This window comes from Oncorhynchus mykiss, chromosome 1 (assembly GCF_013265735.2).
Source record: "Oncorhynchus mykiss isolate Arlee chromosome 1, USDA_OmykA_1.1, whole genome shotgun sequence".
Lineage (NCBI taxonomy): Eukaryota > Metazoa > Chordata > Actinopteri > Salmoniformes > Salmonidae > Oncorhynchus > Oncorhynchus mykiss.
In genome coordinates, this window is record NC_048565.1 from 70,624,506 (window position 1) to 70,643,545 (window position 19,040).

The following is a 19,040-nucleotide window of genomic DNA, read 5'->3' on the forward strand; positions in this document are numbered from 1 at the left end:
CTCTCCATCATCAGACAGGAGACTCTCACAAGCTCACATGAACACACAGAAACAGCTTTATTTCCCCTCTTAGTTTAACCATAGGCACTGCAAATTAACTTAAAAATACCAATTTTGCTGAGATATTGAGAACAAGTGTAAAAAAATATATATACGGCAATATGATTCCAGTCTTGGCACAGGTTTGAACACAATTAAGCGTTATGAGTATTGTATTCACTCAATCATATATCCCTATGGTCTATTCGTTGGTTGTGAATTATTACTATATATATCCACTGCACATTGTGCCAAAGCAAAACTATGAGGTATAAATCATGTCCTTAATGTAAACCCAAAGGACTTCTTGTAAGTAATGCTGTAATGCCTAGTCAGAAGGTACAGAATCTGCTTGCTACACAAAATTGTATTTTATGTTTCATGTCCGGGTCGAAATAGTAGCCTATTTGTTATCTTTCAAATACTTTAGATGAGCTTAAACTTAGCTTTATCAGTGCAATGGAACCAATGGATTAATCCTAAAAGTGCAAACCCCATCCAGAGAAGCTAATGTTTGAAATAAAACAAATAATATTTCAACCTAGGTCTGCACTGTTAGAGCCCAGAAATAGAAAAAGAACAGTACAGTATATCTAGATGGTTTAGACTCGCAAAATAATGTTTCGAAAAAAAGATTCAATGTGTGGCTTCTGTAGGGATGGAGAAAAACTCTACCAACTCACTTGGATTCGAGCGAGTACTTTTAGAGAGCTGTTTTCCCTTGAGTCCCTTTACTTCCACTGCTGATAGGATAAAGAACGAGATGGGTTTCTAAACGTATTGTTAAGGATCTCCCCTTTGCACCCTGTTACATGGTTGAAGTGTCTCTGCATTGTATGGTACTCATACTCACAGGCAATCGGTACAGGCACACACAGTACCACAAACACATGCACACACTCTCTTTCCTTGACATCTGCTTGACAGTTGCGGCGTTGACCAGTAGTGGAGAAGGTGTGCTGATGAGAATCTGCTGTGCTGTGTGTGTGTGTGTGTGTGTGTGTGTGTGTTTTACCCAGCTTCAGTTATGAACCTTCTCAGCTGTTGGCTTTACCCAGTATCCCTGTCTGGGTCAAGTTAGAACAGGATTTTAGCTCCACACATGGAAAAAACCGTCTTCTATTTCTCTGACTCTCTCATGCACGGGCATACGGACACTCGCACAACCGTGTTGTGGGGTACTTTGCTGCAGGAGCGACTGGTGCACTACACAAAATAGATGGCATCATGAGGTAGGATGATGTGGATATATTGAAGCAACTTCTCAAGACATCAGCCAGGAAGCTAAAGCATGGTTGCAAATGGGTCTTCCAAATGGACAATGACCCCAAGCATACTTCCAAAGTTGTGGCAAAATGGCTTAAGAACAACAAAGTCAAGGTATTGGAGTGGCCATCACAAAGCCCTGACCTGAATCCTATATAAAATTTGTGGGCAGAACTGAAAAAGCGTGTGCAAGTAAGGAGGCCCACAAACCTGACTCAGTTACACCAGTTCTGTCAGGAGGAATGGGACAAAATTCACCCAACTTATTGTGGGAATCTTGTGGAAGGCGTTTGACCCAAGTTAAACAATTTAAAGGAAATGCTACCAAATACTAATTGAGTGTATGTAAACTTCTGACCCACTGAGAATGTGATGCAAAAAATTAAATCTGAAATAAATCATTCTAGCTACTATTATTCTGACATTTCACATTCTTAAAATAAAGGGGCGATCCTAACTGACCTAGGACAGGGAATTTTTACTGGGATTAAATGTCAGGAATTGTGAAAAACTGAGTTTAAATGTATTTAGCTAAGGTGTATGTAAACTTCCGACTTCAACTGTATATATTTTCAATGTTTTGTTCACCTACAATCTAACCACAAAGCTTGCCATATTTTCCCTCTCTTTCTGGCTGCCCTCCCACTTCCCTTGTAAGTTCAAATTGAAATTTGTTTATTTGTCATATACACATGATATGCATGGAGTACACAGTGCAATGAAATGCTGACTTGCAGGTTAACCTCTCAACAATGCAACAACAATAGAAAAGTAAGTAGCTAAGTGAATAAAAAGAATAATACAAATAAAAGCTAAAGGTAAATAATTTCCGCAAGCTAGCCAGTAGCTACGGAACTGGCTAGCCAGCCATGCTAGCTACAGAAACGAAACCCATGAAATACACGCTGGAAATAAACGCTTTCCAAATATCATGACATATCAACATCTTTAGCTTGCCCATTCACTAAATATACTGTTAAATAACCCAAAAAGCTTAACGATCCTGAGCGCTAACGCTAGCTTATTAGCATTAGCCAACCATATGATGAGGGAGACTAACGTTAGCTAGTTAGCTACCACCTACCCTGCACAAACCTCATTCACTGCTGCCTGCTTGTGTTCAACCTGCTCGATTGTTTTTGCCTCTCTTTCGGGAAAGAAGTTCAGAATGTACATGTTTACTGTGTTTACTATACTGCAGACTGACTGAGTAACAGGCGTTTTGCTGACTGATAACATTGAAAAGGGACATAAACGGTCCACTGCGTTGTGAAATCTTTACCAATCACAGCAAGCATCACATCACTCCAAGGGCTTCTTGCCTCCTACTGCCTTGCGCAGGATATTGTCTTGTTAATTTTTGTCAAAAATAAATGTCAGTGAAAGGTTTTTCTATACTGCACAGCACAAGTGTTGTGTGGTTATGGAAACACATATACAAATTACAATAATAATACTTTTGTTGGACCATCAAAAGGTTTGGGGCTGCACCAAAAACATCCGGGGCTGAAGCCCAATAAGCCCAGGCTTAATGACGCCCCTGGAGAAGGTTTGGAAGGCTGAGGGGATGCGGTTTTTCACTTGGAGAACATCTGGAGAAGGTTTGGAAGGCTGAGAGGTTGTGTTTTTTCATTTAGAGAACATTTGGAGAATTTTTGGAAGACTGAGGGGTTGTGGTTTTTCATTTGGAGAACGTTTGTCTGTTCAGTCTGAGTGGCCTTGGCCCTGGTGTGTTTTGTTAAGTAGTTGCTTAGAAATAAAACCTTGTTCTTTATCGCTCCCATCAGCAGGTAAGATATTACACTACACTTGATAAAACACAGGGATGAACTAATAGACTCTTGGCAAGGAGACAATATGTCTGTGCCTCTCACTTTCTCATCTCTTTTCTCCCTTCTCTTCTCTTCTCTCTCTCTCCTTCTCTCTCTCTCCCTAGACACAGACAAACTCAGGGCCATCTTTAATTTGTCACTTACATTAGTGGGCAAAAACAGGAAAGCAAACACACACACTCAATCCCAAACACACACGCGCACACACACGCACGCACGCACACTGCAGAGGTTGTTGTCAGGATGCTCAATGCTGCCATGTAATGCTGTTGTGTATTTATAGCAGAATGTTTAATCATTTCTGCACTACCATTACCCTAAGAAGCCTTTCTAATTGAACTCCACATATTCACGTGTCGGTATTCCATCTCTGGAATATTCAGAAAAGTACATAGAAAGGTGTACATAGAAAGTGCTTAAAATGAAGTTGCTATTTCATACTGTCCTGTTCTCCATCTCCTTTTAGAAATACCTATTTTGTTTGTATTTTTAGCACTTGCCTTATTCTCCCTCCCTCCCTCCCTCCCTCCCTCCCTCCCTCCCTCCCTCCCTCCCTCTGATTGAAGGGGAATGCATGGCTGGCATCAAAAGAAAGGAGGAAATAGATAATGATACCAGGCAGTATGGTGTGGAAAACACTGACCTCTCACATAGCTGATCCATCACACACACACACACACACACACACACACACACACGCGTACACAGACGCACATGACACAGACACATTGCATATCAATATACACAAACCACATATTTTAGGCTGGGTTTCTGTACAGCACTTTGTGACATCAGCTGATGTTAGAAGGGCTTTATAAATACATTTGATTGAAATTTTACATATACCATTTACAGTATACACACACTCTCTTTCGGACACACACACACACACACATACACACACACACACACACACACACACACACACACACACACACACACACACACACACACACACACACACACACACACACACACACAGCTGTATTTCTGCTCCTTGACTCTAAATCTTCTCCCAGTTGGATGAGTCTGCTTAAGGGAGATTTACGGCCCAGATATGAAACAGGATGGTTAAATGTGTTTTGTGTGTGAGTGTGTGTGTGTGTATTTGTCCGTCCATTCTATAATGTTGCTCATGGATCATTGACAAAGAGAGACTATTTGTGGTGTAAGAATTACTAACAATAAAAGGATATTAAAGGACCTACAAGGCATGGTTAGGTAGATCCTGCACTTTTTGCCTTCTCCACTTTCACCTCCACTTCCACCCTGACCAGAAGCCATCTCCCCAGCCACATCCCCCTAAACCGGGGAACCAGAGTGGCACTCCAACAGAACACACTCACTCTGGCTGTTCCATTCCATTAAATTGGGTGTTAGGTTTAGGGGCATTTTGGCTTTATAAGGTTTTGTCACTTCACCTCTCCATCTCTGTATTTGTCTCCATGTCTGTCTCCATGTCTGTATGTCTGTCTGTCTGTCTGTCTGTCTGTCTGTCTGTCTGTCTGTCTGTCTGTCTGTCTGTCTGTCTGTCTGTCTGTCTGTCTGTCTGTCTGTCTGTCTGTCTGTCTGTCTGTCTGTCTGTCTGTCTGTCTGTCTGTGTGTGTCTCTGTCTGTCTGTGTCTCTGTCTCTGTCTCTGTCTCTGTCTCTGTCATGCTGCCTCTCTTTTTCTGTCTCTGTCATGCTGCCTCTCTTTTTCTGTCTCTGTCATGCTGCCTCTCTTTTTCTGTCTCTGTCATGCTGCCTCTCTTTTTCTGTCTCTGTCATGCTGCCTCTCTTTTTCTGTCTCTGTCATGCTGCCTCTCTTTTTCTGTCTCTGTCATGCTGCCTCTCTTTTTCTGTCTCTGTCATGCTGCCTCTCTTTTTCTGTCTCTACCAGTTGCACACTAGAAAAATGCCAGAGATATTCAATTTACACACACCATACATATCAGCCACAAGTACGTTAGACACAACAATTGATCCTCCTTGTGATTAGTTGGTTATCGATCGCTCTGTCCAGAGACTGATTGATGGATTGATTGGTCCAGTCATCGATGAGGTCATTAGTTACAAAGGCGTCAGTCATACTGTCAACTCATCCAAACGTAATGACCCATGGTGGGTTGTGGTAGTGGTGGGGATAAAAGGGGATAAAAGTCCATCCGCAGACCATAACACACATTGTTATTTCACAATAGAAAGAGGTTCTGTGCCAAAGTGGGATGAAAAGTGGCAACCCATTGTTTATTCCACGTTGTGTTAGATACATTTCATCAGAAATCTATCATTGATCTGTATTATTGTAAAATAGCAACACAAGAAAGTTATAAAACTCTCTTCATCTACACACACACCCACACACACACACACACACACACACATACACACACACACACACGCACACACACACACACACACACACACACACACACACACCCACACACACACACACACCTACTCTCTGAGCAGCAGCTGGGAGTGGATCTGGTGTCCATGCCTGGTCTGTCTGACAGTAAAGGCCTATTAGTGTCTGCTGCTCTATCAAAGCCATATGTTCCCCGGCTGTTAGGGCCATACCATGCCCTAACTCACCTCCCTCTCTAGGTATACTGTAACTCAGCTTGGAGTGGACCGCCAACAGCCCTTTACTCACCCTAATATTTCACATTAATCCCATGGAAAATAAACGATGTTATGAATCACCGTCTAAGGGGAAAGGGCTGAGTTCAGCTCCAGGGGAGGGGAGAGAGGGAAGAGGGAGACAGAGGAGAGAAGGGAGACGGTAGAGGAGAAAGGGGTGAGCGAGGTGAAAGAGGGAAGAGGGGTGAGGGGTGAGAGCTGTGGAGATAAGACTTACAGAGTGACACTCACCCACACACTCATGGCAGAGCATGAGGGAAGAGCAAGTCATAAGACAAAGAGAATAACAAAATGCCTCTTGCTGACTCTTGACAAGATGAACATAGTCTTTTTAATGAAATGGAAAAATCCTGTACCAGCTATAGCCCTAGGCAGAGTGGACTTTCTTAGAGAGAAAGAGATGGAGAAGAGGGGAGAAGGGAGCAATAAAGGTGAGCAGAAGATGAAAAAAGAGGGAGAAAAGAGTTTAACACAGTATAATCATCACACACTTTCATGCTGTGTCAACTGCTAGTTCTGCAGTTTTATCCTCAGCAGTGTACCTCATTACAGTAATAAAGCTGGGGGTTTTGTCTGACAGCGCGACCTGACCTTGATTTCATGTGTATTGCATAATATCTGTAGGTGATATGTGTGTTATCTAATGTAGCATATGTCTGTTTCTCTCTCTGTCAGGTTCATCTTGGTGTTTGGCTGTCTGGTCCTGTCAGTATTCTCCACAATCCCTGCCCATCAGGACCTGTCCAACCACTTTCTGCTCATCCTGGTGAGTGTAATGCCTCATTCACATTACAAATTAGCAGTCCGTTGCATTGCACTGGATGTCATTCATTTCAATGGGGACCATTTCAATGGAGTGGAATCGCAGCGCCCCCTTGCAGTTGAAGACTCCGTTCCAAAACGGAGGATTCGAACTTGCAACCTTTCGGTGACTAGTCCAACGCTCTAACCACTAGGCTACCCTGCCACCCCGTAGCGCTTTCCAATACAAGTAACAAAGGTTTCACATAATAAAATAAACACAATTGCTAACAAAGAAAGGCGCAAGGAGAATAAAAAAAGATAGCTAATTCAAATCATACAGTAAAGCATCTTTATGGGGATTTATAAAGAGGCACTGAATCTGCAAACCTGATCTCTTCTGATGGACCATTCCAACGTTTAGGGGCCCGAATGGCAAATGCCCAGTCTCCTTTAGTTTTCAACCTAGACTTTGGAATGGTCAAAAGTTCCCTGCCAGAGGATATCAGGCTGCTTCCTGGAGATATAGGATGGGGCTAAACCAAGCCTTAAACGTGTTTAATACAATTTTGCAATTGATTGTAAAAGTGACTGGTAGCCAGTGTAAAGAAGCTAAAATAGGTGTGACATGGTCACATTTCCTGGTGTCTGTTAAAAGCTGAGCGATTCCTGACTGAGACATGTATACAAAGAGTAACAGTAATCTAGGTGTGAGGAAATCAAAGCATTTATAACTTTCTCCAGATGTGTTACTTTTATTTCTTAGTTTTTTACTTATCTATTTTTTACTTGACATGTATTTTTCTTAACTGCGTTGTTGGTTAAGGTCTTGTAAGTAAGCATTTCTCTGTAAGGTCTACTACACCTGTTGTATTTGGCGCATGTGACAAATACAAAAAAATACAATACAATTTGATTTGATTTCACTGAAATAAAATACTTGACTTTAGTTATATTTCTTAGATGATAAAAGCAAGACTGGACAATCTTCTGTAAATGCAGCTCGGGGCCAACAGTAGGCATGACCTTTTTGAGTAGTCTAGAAGGGATCACGTCCAAGGGGCAGGAGGAGGTCTTCATGTGAGCTATAGTGTCAATGATATTTGCTCAAAGAAGCTAAAGGAAGCAGTAGACAGTTATGGAGTAGTTGCCTCAAGTGTCTCCTGACCTGAAATGCTGGTAGGGCTACTGTCAATTTGGGATCTAATATTTTTTACATTTTCTGTAAAGAATCTTAAAAACTGTTCTCAGAGGTCTGCGGGATGCAAGCATGTCACTTACATTCAAGGGTAGCTGACGTGTGTGTAGACCTGTGTCATTTTTTATCATCCACAGCAATTAGAGCCTCTCTACTGTAGACTACATGGGGTACTGGGTTGCAAACATATTAATTACTGTGTGTGTGTGTGTGTGTGTGTGTGTGTGTGTGTGTGTGTGTGTGTGTGTGTGTGTGTGTGTGTGTGTGTGTGTGTGTGTGTGTGTGTGTGTGTGTGTGTGCGAACTGTACATGTGTGTGTTGAAGTGAAACAATGTAGATTAGAAAAATATATATACATAGAATAGAAAAATAATAACACGAGGAATAAATACACAATGGGTAACGATGACTTGGCTATATACACTTGGTACCAGTATCATGTCGATATGCAGGGGTACGAGGTTGTTGAGGGAGATATGTACATATACAGTAGGTAGGGGTAAAGTGACTAGGCAACATGGTAGATTAAAAGTAACAGCAGCGTATGTGATGAGTCAAAAGAGTATGTGTATGTGATGAACATAATGTGTGTGTGTGAACTGTACATGTGTGTGTGCTGCAGTGAAACAACACAGACTCAACTCTGCATACTAATCTTCCTGACTGCTCTCTTGTTATTTTGCAGCACCGCACAAATGAAAACACATGAATAATGGAGACATTTCATTTACTGCAGCTATAGCTTATCACATTTAACAACCTGAGATGCTATATTGATTATTGGTGATCATTATTAATCATTTTATTTTATACTAAAACTGTCTGGAATAAATATACCATTTTGCAGTATATTAAACTGTCTCCCGTCGCCTCTTGATTGACAATAATGGTCTATGATATCATGTGTGTCTTGTAGGAGTTTGTGATGATCGTGGTGTTTGGGCTGGAGTACATCATCAGGATATGGAGCGCAGGCTGCTGCAGTCGCTACAGGGGCTGGCAGGGACGCCTCCGCTTTTCCAGGAAACCCTTCTGTGTTATAGGTAAGTGTGTGTGTGTGCGTGTGCGTGTGCACCCATACCGGAAATGTAAAATAAATATATACTGTATATTCCAACATATATTATAGAATATATATGAAATATACAGGTAACCGCCAAAATAAAGGAAACACCAACATAAAGTGTTTTTTATTTGGGCTTTGGGCACCACGAGCCAGAACAGCTTCAATGCACCTTGGCATAGATTCTACAAGTGCCTGAATGTCTATTGGAGGAATGAGACATCGTTTTATCACAAGAAGTTCTATAATTTGGTGTTCTGTTCATGGTGGTGGAAAACCCTTTCTCAGGTGCCACCCGTAAGTGTACAACTGGTTTGAGATCTGGTGATTGAGACAGCCATGGCATATGGTTGACATAGTTTCATGCTCATCAAACCATTCAGTGACCATTCGTGCCCTGTGGATGCGGGCATTGTCATCCTATGGGGTATAGCCAAAATAATGGCCAAAATAATGGATTTTTATACATGACCCTAAGCATGATGGGACGTTAACTCAGGAACCACACCAGTGTAGAAGCACATACTCAATTGTTTCCATTATTTTTGCAGTTACCTGTATGCAGTATATAAATGTATGTAACATGTATATCAGAATATATGTTAAATGCATCAGAAATGTATTTCAAAACACATTCTGAAATGCATTAAAGAATGCATTTTAGAATATATATTTAAAATATATTCCCATATGCATTTAAATGTATTTGTAAGAAATATATTTTTTATTTAAAATGTATAGTAAATATCAAAATTTGCCAAGTTATATTGGAACAAAATGATGACTGTCTAGTAGGTTCTTTGGTATCACATGCACTTATGTCAGTCTCATTAAAACCGCAGAACTGGCAGTGTACCAACTTAACCTTTAATCACAGAACACAGCATACTGTAACACATTAACTGACATGACAAAATGCACTATGACAAAGCCACGTCCCAACAAGCCACAGCTCCAAGTCTTCTAATAGGCTGCCACCTCTACAATACATTTTATCAATATGCATTTTTTATGTACTTGACCCATACCAAAAGCACTAACATGCATTTACATTCATTTAAATGACTACAAAAATGACTACAAACATGATACATTATCGGTCATGTAGTGACTCCATGTCTTTCATGTGCATATGACAAAAACAAACAAACTTGACGAGTGCATTGCAGCCAACATCCAAGAGGCAGAACTTAACGTGTACTGGGTGGTTCCACGAAATGAGTGCCTTTTGTGCCCCTTTGATATGTTAAGTAGAAATTATGCACCAATATTCCATTTTAAAAGCCTGTTATATAAAATGAAGTGCCCTATAATATAGGCCACATGGAGATTTAATAAATATGATTTTCAATATGAATAAAGACTTGCTAAAATGCCAAAATTCTGCATTTTGACATGTCCCTCCGTGCACCCTCTCGGACTTCTAGAACCATCATTGTGAAGCCCTAGTTATTTCGTTGCTTTGACAAAGTTTCCATTTTTTTAGTGATTAGTGATTCATTTATGTCTGTCCCTCATTTTAAGGTCAACCCTGGTTACCTAAACTATTTCAAAATAAACATTGAACATCAAATCGTAGCGTTAAAGCAGGCGAGCTGGTTCTATTCTTTTTGGTAATGTTCTAGTGTTTAGTGATGAAAAACTGAGTGTGTCGAGCGTAACACGTCAACCCTGTTACTCATACACTGCTCAAAAAAATAAAGGGAACACTAAAATAACACATCCTAGATCTGAATGAATTAAATATTCTTATTAAGTACTTTTTTCTTTACATAGTTGAATGTGCTGACAACAAAATCACACAAAAATTATCAATGGAAATCAAATTTATCAACCCATGGAGGTCTGGATTTGGAGTCACACTCAAAATTAAAGTGGAAAACCACACTACAGGCTGACCCAACTTTGATGTCCTTAAAACAAGTCAAAATTAGGCTCAGTAGTGTGTGTGGCCTCCACGTGCCTGTATGACCTCCCTACAACGCCTGGGCATGCTCCTGATGAGGTGGCGGATGGTCTCCTGAGGGATCTCCTCTCAGACCTGGACTAAAGCATCCGCCAACTCCTGGACAGTCTGTGGTGCAACGTGGCGTTGGTGGATGGAGCGAGACATGATGTCCCAGATGTGCTCAATTGGATTTAGGTCTGGGGAACGGGCGGTCCATAGCATCAATGCCTTCCTCTTGCAGGAACTGCTGACACACTCCAGCCACATGAGGTCTAGCATTGTCTTGCATTAAGAGGAACCCAGGGCCAACCGCACCAGCATATGGTCTCACAAGGGGTCTGAGGATCTCATCTCGGTACCTAATGGCAGTCAGAATACCTCTGGCGAGCACATGGAGGGCTGTGCGGCCCCCCAAAGAAATGCCACCCCACACCATGACTGACCCACCGCCAAACCGGTCATGCTGGAGGATGTTGCAGGCAGCAGAACGTTCTCCACGGCGTCTCCAGACTCTGTCACGTCTGTCACATGTGCTTAGTGTGAACTTGATTTCATCTGTCAAGAGCACAAGTGGCGAATTTGCCAATCTTGGTGTTCTCTGTCAAATGCCAAACGTCTTGCACGTTGTTGGGCTGTAAGCACAACCCCCACCCGTGGACGTCGGGCCCTCATACCACCCTCATGGAGTCTGTTTTTGACCGTTTGAGCAGACACATGCACATTTGTGGCCTGCTGGAGGTCATTTTGCAGGGCTCTGGCAGTGCTCCTCCTGCTCCTCCTTGCACAAAGGCGGAGGTAGCGGTCCTGCTGCTGGGTTGTTGCCCTCCTACGGCCTCCTCTACGTCTCCTGATGTACTGGCCTGTCTCCTGGTAGCGCCTTCATGCTCTGGACACTATGCTGACAGACACAGCAAACCTTCTTGCCACAGCTCGCATTGATGTGCCATCCTGGATGAGCTGCACTACCTGAGCCACTTGTGTGGGTTGTAGACTCCGTCTCATGCTACCACTAGAGTGAAAGCACCGCCAGCATTCAAAAGTGACCAAAACATCAGCCAGGAAGCATAGGAACTGAGAATTGGTCTGTAGTCACCACCTGCAGAACCACTCCTTTATTGGGGGTGTCTTGCTAATTGCCTATAATTTCCACCTGTTGTCTATTCCATTTGCACAACAGCATGTGAAATGTATTGTCAATCAGTGTTGCTTCCTAAGTGGACAGTTTGATTTCACAGAAGTGTGATTGACTTGGAGTTATTTTGTGTTGTGTAAGTGTTCCCTTTTTGAGCAGTGTATATAGACAGGCTAGAAATGTTTTAACAATACATTTTTGGGTGTGAATCAGGTGAAATAAAAATATTTTTTTAACTCATCATCACAATTTCTATTATATCGCCGGCATAGTTTTGGCTTGGTGGGCCCCAAAAATTATCTCCATTGATCAATACCTAAAAAGTACTCTAAGAAGCCAAATTAGGAAGCAATTTGGCCACCCTGTAGACTAGATGTCATAGCCATGCATTTCTGGAATATTGTCTGGCGTTACATGCATTGAGCAAAGATGCAAATGTATATGCCTGCGTTTCAAATACATTTTACGTGACACTAAATCTAATGAAATGTGTATATACAGTGCATTAGGGAAGTATTCAGACCCATTGACTTTTTCCACATTATGTTACATTACAGCCTTATTCTAAAATGGATTTGTTTTTAAACTCCTCATCAATCTACACACAATACCCCATAATGACAAAGCAAAAGCAGGTTTTTATACATTTTTGCAAATGCATATATAAAAAACAATGAAATATCACATTTACATAAGTATTCAGACCCTTCACTCAGTACTTGGTGAAGCACTTTTGGCAGCGATTACAGCCTCAAATCTTAGGTATGATGCTACAAGCTTGGCACACCTCTATCTGGGGAGTTTCTCCCATTCTTCTCTGCAGATCCTCTCAAGCTCTGTCAGGTTGGATGAGGAGAGTCTCTGCACAGCTATTTTCAGGTCTCTCCAGAGATGTTCGATTGGGTTCAAGGTCAGGCTCTGGCTGGGCCACTCAAGGACGTTCAGACCCGAAGCCACTCTTGCGTTGTCTTGGCTGCTTAGGGTCGTTGTCCTGTTGGAAGGTAAACCTTTGCCCCAATCTGAGGTCCTGAGCACTCTAGAGCAGGTTTTCATCAAGGATCTCCCTGTACTTTGCCCTGTTCATCTTTCCTTCGATCCTGACTAGTCTTCCAGTCCCTGCCGCTGAAAAACATCCCCACAGCATGATGCTACCACCACCATGCTTCACCATAGGGATAGTGCCAGGTTTCCTCCAGACATGACACTTGGTATTCAGGCCAAAGAGATCAATCTTGGTTTCATCAGACCAGAGAATCTTGTTTCTCATGGTCTGAGAGACCTTTAGGTGCCTTTTGGTAAACTCCAAGCGGGCTGTCATGTGCATTTTACTGAGGAGTGGCTTCCGTCTGGCCACTCTACCATAAAGGCCATGATTGTTGGATTGCTGCAGAGATGATTGTCCTTCTGGAAGGTTCTTCCATCTCCCACACTTCTTCAATTTAAGAATAATTGAGGGCACTGTGTTCTTGAAGACCTTCAATGCCTCAAAAACATTTTTGTACCCTTCCCCAGATCTGTGCCTCGGCACAATCCTGTCTCTGCGCTCTACTGACAATTATTTTGACCTCATGGCTTGGTTTTTACTCTGACATGCACTGTCAACTGTGGGACCTTATATAGACAGGTGTGTGCCTTTCCAAATCATGTCCAATCAATTGAATTTACCACAGGTGGACTCCAATCAAGTTGTAGAAGCATCTCAACGATGATCAATGGAAACAGGATGTACCTGAGCTCAATTTCAAGTCTCATAGCAAAAGGTCTCAATACTGATGTAAATGAAGTATTTCTGCTTTTTATTTTAATTAATTTGCAAACATTTATAAAAACCTGTTTTCATTTAGTCATTCTAGGGTATTGTGTGTGTAGATTGATGAGGACAATTTTGAATTTAATCAATTTTAGAATAAGGTTGTAACGTAACAAAATGTGGAAAAAGTCAAGGGGTCTGAATACTTTCCGAAGGCACTGTATATTTTTGTATCGGTGTGTGTGCTGCACTGCAAAGGCCCTATCACTCCATCAATTGATCTTCAACAAGGCTGATTTCTGGTTGAAAGATAATGCACTTAAATACACAAACAGGAAGAACAGAAGCTGGCATTGAGTTCTCATAAAAGAAAGGATAAACACAGTTTCCAAAAACCTAGATCACAATCTATGTTTTCTTTCAATAGAGAAGACTAAAACCATCCAAGGTTAGTTTCAGAGTTTGAAATGTGTTTGCTGAAATGTGATTGATGTGAATTTGAGCGAAACACAATATTGTCGTGGTTTACTGTAGGAGCAATAGTGGTTTGTATGCTTCAGGATCCTCGCTGTGATGGCCCTAAGTATGTGGGTTTGTGTAAACCCTCTTTGCCCCTCTTATTCTAACTCTCTCTTATACTCTTCCCTTTCTCCTCTGATCACGTGAAAGTGAATACTAGGTAATTTTAGATCCCTGCGATGACTCCTCCAGTACACGTGCCTATTTTCTTAACCAGTTCTAGGGCTCCAGATCAACACAATTTGACCCTCCCAATAATATAGCATGATACATTTGATGTATTGGAAATAATTTTCCCACCGTAGCTACTGGCTTTACACTACACAGTACTAATCAATTCCTAATTTTATGATTGGATCCCCCCGCCGCCAATTATGCTTGGTTTGGCCTGGTCCTCAGAGGCCGTGGTTTGTGAAGGAAAAGAAAGTTGCGCAATGCCTGTAAGAAGAATGGAGCAATAGCTTCTCTCTTTCTCTCTCTCCTCTCTCTTCTTAATAAAACCCTTAATTATGTGAGCTAACTTGTAAGAAGTAAAGAAGTACAGTCACATTTAACATGGTAAATTCATAAGCATGAATAAATATATACCATTTTTTAAATTCAGAAGGTTTCTATTGCTAAGTGACGAGTGCGAAAAATCGATGAATAACTGCTAATGGTTATTTTGGGCTCAATATAGTGAGTTCAAAGACAACTTTGGTAGTATTATAAGCTTTGAAACAACTGGTTTCTAGTAGGCTACAGAATTAGAGAAGGGCTGTTTCTCTGAAACCAGTAGTTTCAAGCAAGCCTGTTTCTCTCCCCAGTCAGAGAACCCTGCCTGTCTCACAGCCTCTGACCAGCAGCAGCAACCTATTTATGTTTAGAAAACAAATGTGAAGGCCAAAATTGAGTTGGGAAAGCACTCATCATGTTTATCAACGTAATAATCACCCTAGGAATGCTTCCAAAATCACCATTATATTTTATTTCAACTGAGAAAACCTACAAAATAAATTGGCTCACCCCTTGCAACAGTAAACTGGTTTATTTCTCCTTTATAAAAATGTTATTCTTGATTTCAATTTGGAAGAGAAACCAGATACTGGTGTTTGTATGTACTGTTTCTTGATGAGTAAATGGTGTCCCTGTTTCATGATAGGATGTTCCCCCATGATAAAAGGGGGCCCATGACTGAAAAGATTTGGGAAGCACTGATCTAGCTAATGATTAGCACAAATACAGATGTGCATGCTTCAGCCTATTTATTTATAGCAAAGTCACCAGGGCTGAGTTCAGTATGAAAAAACGTATTGCAACATTTAATTAAATGGAAACGGTGCTGTTCTGAACAACCAGTTAAAAAACAGGGAGGTGTTGGGTTGTGGGTTCAAAATGCACTGCTGTCCTTCAAATACGTCACTCATTTCTTCAAGCTAGAGGTCTTAACGGGTCCCAAAAAAACAGAGAGCCGTTCCAAATGGACCCGAGGACAATCAGACCTGTTCCAAAAAGGCAAGTTTAAAAATAGACGTAAACAGACCCATGCCAGTTCGGATCCGAGAGACCCGTTCAGATTTGAGAGTAGAAAGAGAGCGAAAAGGAAATATCCGACTGGGCACTTCCAGCACCATCAACAAATTAGAGAAATTGACCAAATGTTCCAGTTACGTGTCCTTAAAAACTGCCGATAACAATGACAAAAAACAACTTGTTCTGATTCGATGTGTAGCATATTCAGAATCATGTCCCCGATACCGACATCATTTTAAAAAATCGTTGTCAGTGCATTCGGAAACTATTCAGACCCCTTAACTTTTGCAGCATTTTGTTACGTTACAGCCTTATTCTAAAATGCATGAAATTCCATATTTTCCTCCTCAATCTACACACAATACCCCATAATGACAAATCGATTTTTGCAAATGTATACAAATTTACATAAGTATTCAGAACCTTTACTCAGGACTTTGTTGAAGCACCTTTGGCAGCGATTAAAGCCTCGGTTCTTCGCTACAAGCTTGGCTACAAGTTTCTCCCATTCTTCTCTGTAGATCCTCTAAAGCTCTGTCAGGTTGGATGGGGAGCTCAGCTATTTTAAGGTCTCTTCAGAGATATTTGATCATGTTCAGGTCTGGGCTTTGGCTGGGCCACTCAAGGACATTCAGAGACTTGTCCGAAAGCCACTCCTGCGTTGTCTTGACTGTGTGCTTAGGGTCATTGTCCTGTTAGAAGGTAAACCTTCGCCCAGTCTGAGGTCCTGAGAGCTCTGGAGCAGGTTTTCATCAAGGATCTCTCTGTTCTCCCATCTCCACAGAGGAACTCTGGAGCTCTTGTCAGAGTTACAATTGGATTCTTGTTCACCTACCTGACTAAAGCCCTTCTTCCACAATTGCTAGGGTGGCCAGCTCTAGGAAGATTCCAAACTTCTTCCATTTAAGAATGATGGACGCCACTGTGTTCTTGGGGACCTTCAATTCCTCGACACAATCCTGTATTGGAACTCCTTTTTAAAAATGTTTTACCCCTTTTTCATGGTATCCAATTGATGGTTACAGTCTTGTCTCATCGCTGCAACTCCCGAAGGTGAAGGTCGAGAACCGTGCATCCCCTGAAACACAACCCAACCAAGTCGCACTGCTTCTTGACACAATGCCAACTTAACCCGGTTAACCCAATGTGTTGGAGGAAACACTGTACACCTGGCGACCGTGTCAGCGTGCGCAGCGCACCCCCCGCACAGGAGTCGCTGGTGCGCGATGGGACAAGGACATCCCTACCAGCCAAGCTCTCCCTTAACCCGGACGACCCTGGGCCAATTGTACACCGCCCCAAGGGTCTCCCGGTTGCGGCTGGCTGCGACAGAGCCTGGACTTGAACCCAGAATCTCTGGTGGTACAGATAGCTCTGCGATGCAGTGCCTTAGACAACTGCGCCACTACTGCGCCACGACGTACATTTCCTTCAATCTCATGGCTTGGTTTTTGCTCTGGCATGCACTGTCAAATGTGGGACCTTATAGAGACAGGTGTTTCCAAATCATGTCTAATCAATTGAATTTACCACAGGTGGACTCCAATCAAGTTGTAGAAACATCTCACGAATGTTCAATGGAAACAGGACGCACCTGTGCTCAAGACATTTATTGGATATTTCAAACTTTTTTAACAAATCAAAAACTGAAAAATTGGGTGTGCAAAATTATTCAGCCCCCTTAAGTTAATACTTTGTAGCGCCACCTTTTGCTGCAATTACAGCTGTAAGTCGCTTGGGGTATGTCTCTATCAGTTTTGCACATCGAGAGACTGAATTTTTTTCCCATTCCTCCTTGCAAAACAGCTCGAGCTCAGTTCATGATTGTGTCCCACTTGTTGTTGATTCTTCACAAAAAAATACAGTTTTATATCTTTATGTTTGAAGCCTGAAATGTGGCAAAAGGTCGCAAAGTTCAAGGGGGCCGAATACTTTCGCAAGGCACTGTATATATATACAGTTGAAGTTGGAAGTTTACATACACTTAGGTTGGAGTCATTAAAACTCGTTTAATGAACTGAACTGAAAAATGAACAGAACTGAAAAAGCGTGTGCAGGCAAGGAGGCCCACAAACCTGACTCGGTTACACCAGTTCCGTCTGGAGGAATGTGCCAAACTTACTGTGGGAATTTTGTGGAAGGCTACCCGAAAGGTTTGACCCAAGTTAAACAATTTAAAGGAAATGCTACCAAATGTATGTAAACTTCTGACCCACTGGGAATGTATTGAAATAAATAAAAGCTGAAATAAATCATTCTCTCTGCTATAATTCTGACATTTCACTGAAGTTTCTAAAACTGTTTGAATGATGTCTGTGAGTAAAACAGAATTCATATAGCAGGCAAAGAAAATCCAACCAGGAAGTGGGAAATCTGAGGTTGGTCGATTTTCAACTCAGCCCCTATCAAAGATACAGTGGGATATTGGTCATGTTGCACTTCCTAAGGCTTCCACTAGATGTCAACCGTCTTTAGAAACTTGTTTGAGGCTTCTACTGTGAAGTGGGGCTGAATGAGAGGGGAATGAGTCAGAGGTCTGACAGCAGTCACGTGCTGGTCTTGTGCATTTGACATGAGAGGTATCTCCCGGTCCTATGCTTTTCTGAAGACAAAGGAATTCTCCGGTTGGAATATTATTGAAGATTTATGTTAAAAACATCCTAAAGATTGATTCCATACATCATTTGACAAATTTCTCCGGGCTGTAACGGAACTTTTTGACATTTCGTCTGCAACTAGTGAACGCGCTTTGTGAGTTTTGATTTGTTTACCAAACGTGCTAACAAAAGTAGCTATTTGGACATAAATTATGGACATTATCGAACAAAACAAACATTTATTGTGGAACTGGGATTCATGGGAGTGCATTCTGATGAAGATCATCAAAGGTAAGTGAATATTTATCATGTTATTTCTGACTTCTGTTGACTCCAACATGGCGGATATATGCATTTGTTTGTCTGAACGCCGTACTCAGATTATTGCATGGTTTGCTTTTTCCATAAAGCTTTTTTGAAATCTGACACAGCGGTTGCATTAAGGAGAAGTATATCTATATTTCCATGTATAACACTTGTATTTTCATCAACATTTATAATGAGTATTTCTGTAAATTGATGTGGCTCTCTGCAAAGTCACCGGATGTTTTTGGAACTACTGAACAAAACGCGCCAATGTATACTGAGATGTTTTGATATAAATATGAACTTTACCGAACAAAACATACATGTATTGTGTAACATGAAGTCCTATGAGTGTCATCTGATGAAGATCATCAAAGGTTAGTGATGAATTCTATCTCTATTTCTGCTTTGTGTGACTCCACTCTTTGGCTGGAAAAATGGCTGTGTTTTTGTGACTTGGATCTGACCTAACAGAATCGTTTGTGGTGCTTTCGCTCTAAAGCCTATTTGAAAT

General features: G+C 41.5%; 1 protein-coding gene across 7 annotated transcripts in view; it reads left to right on the plus strand.

Moving 5' to 3' along the window:
• Window positions 1-19,040, plus strand: part of kcnq5a (potassium voltage-gated channel, KQT-like subfamily, member 5a) — a 121,490-nt gene that overhangs the window by 68,804 nt on the left and 33,646 nt on the right. For all 7 annotated transcript variants that reach the window (XM_036984475.1, XM_036984491.1, XM_036984484.1 and 4 more), the window contains exons 2-3: window positions 6,436-6,526; window positions 8,616-8,742. In XM_036984475.1, the coding sequence (XP_036840370.1) occupies window positions 6,436-6,526; window positions 8,616-8,742 (218 nt within the window). The remainder of the gene's footprint in view (window positions 1-6,435; window positions 6,527-8,615; window positions 8,743-19,040) is intronic.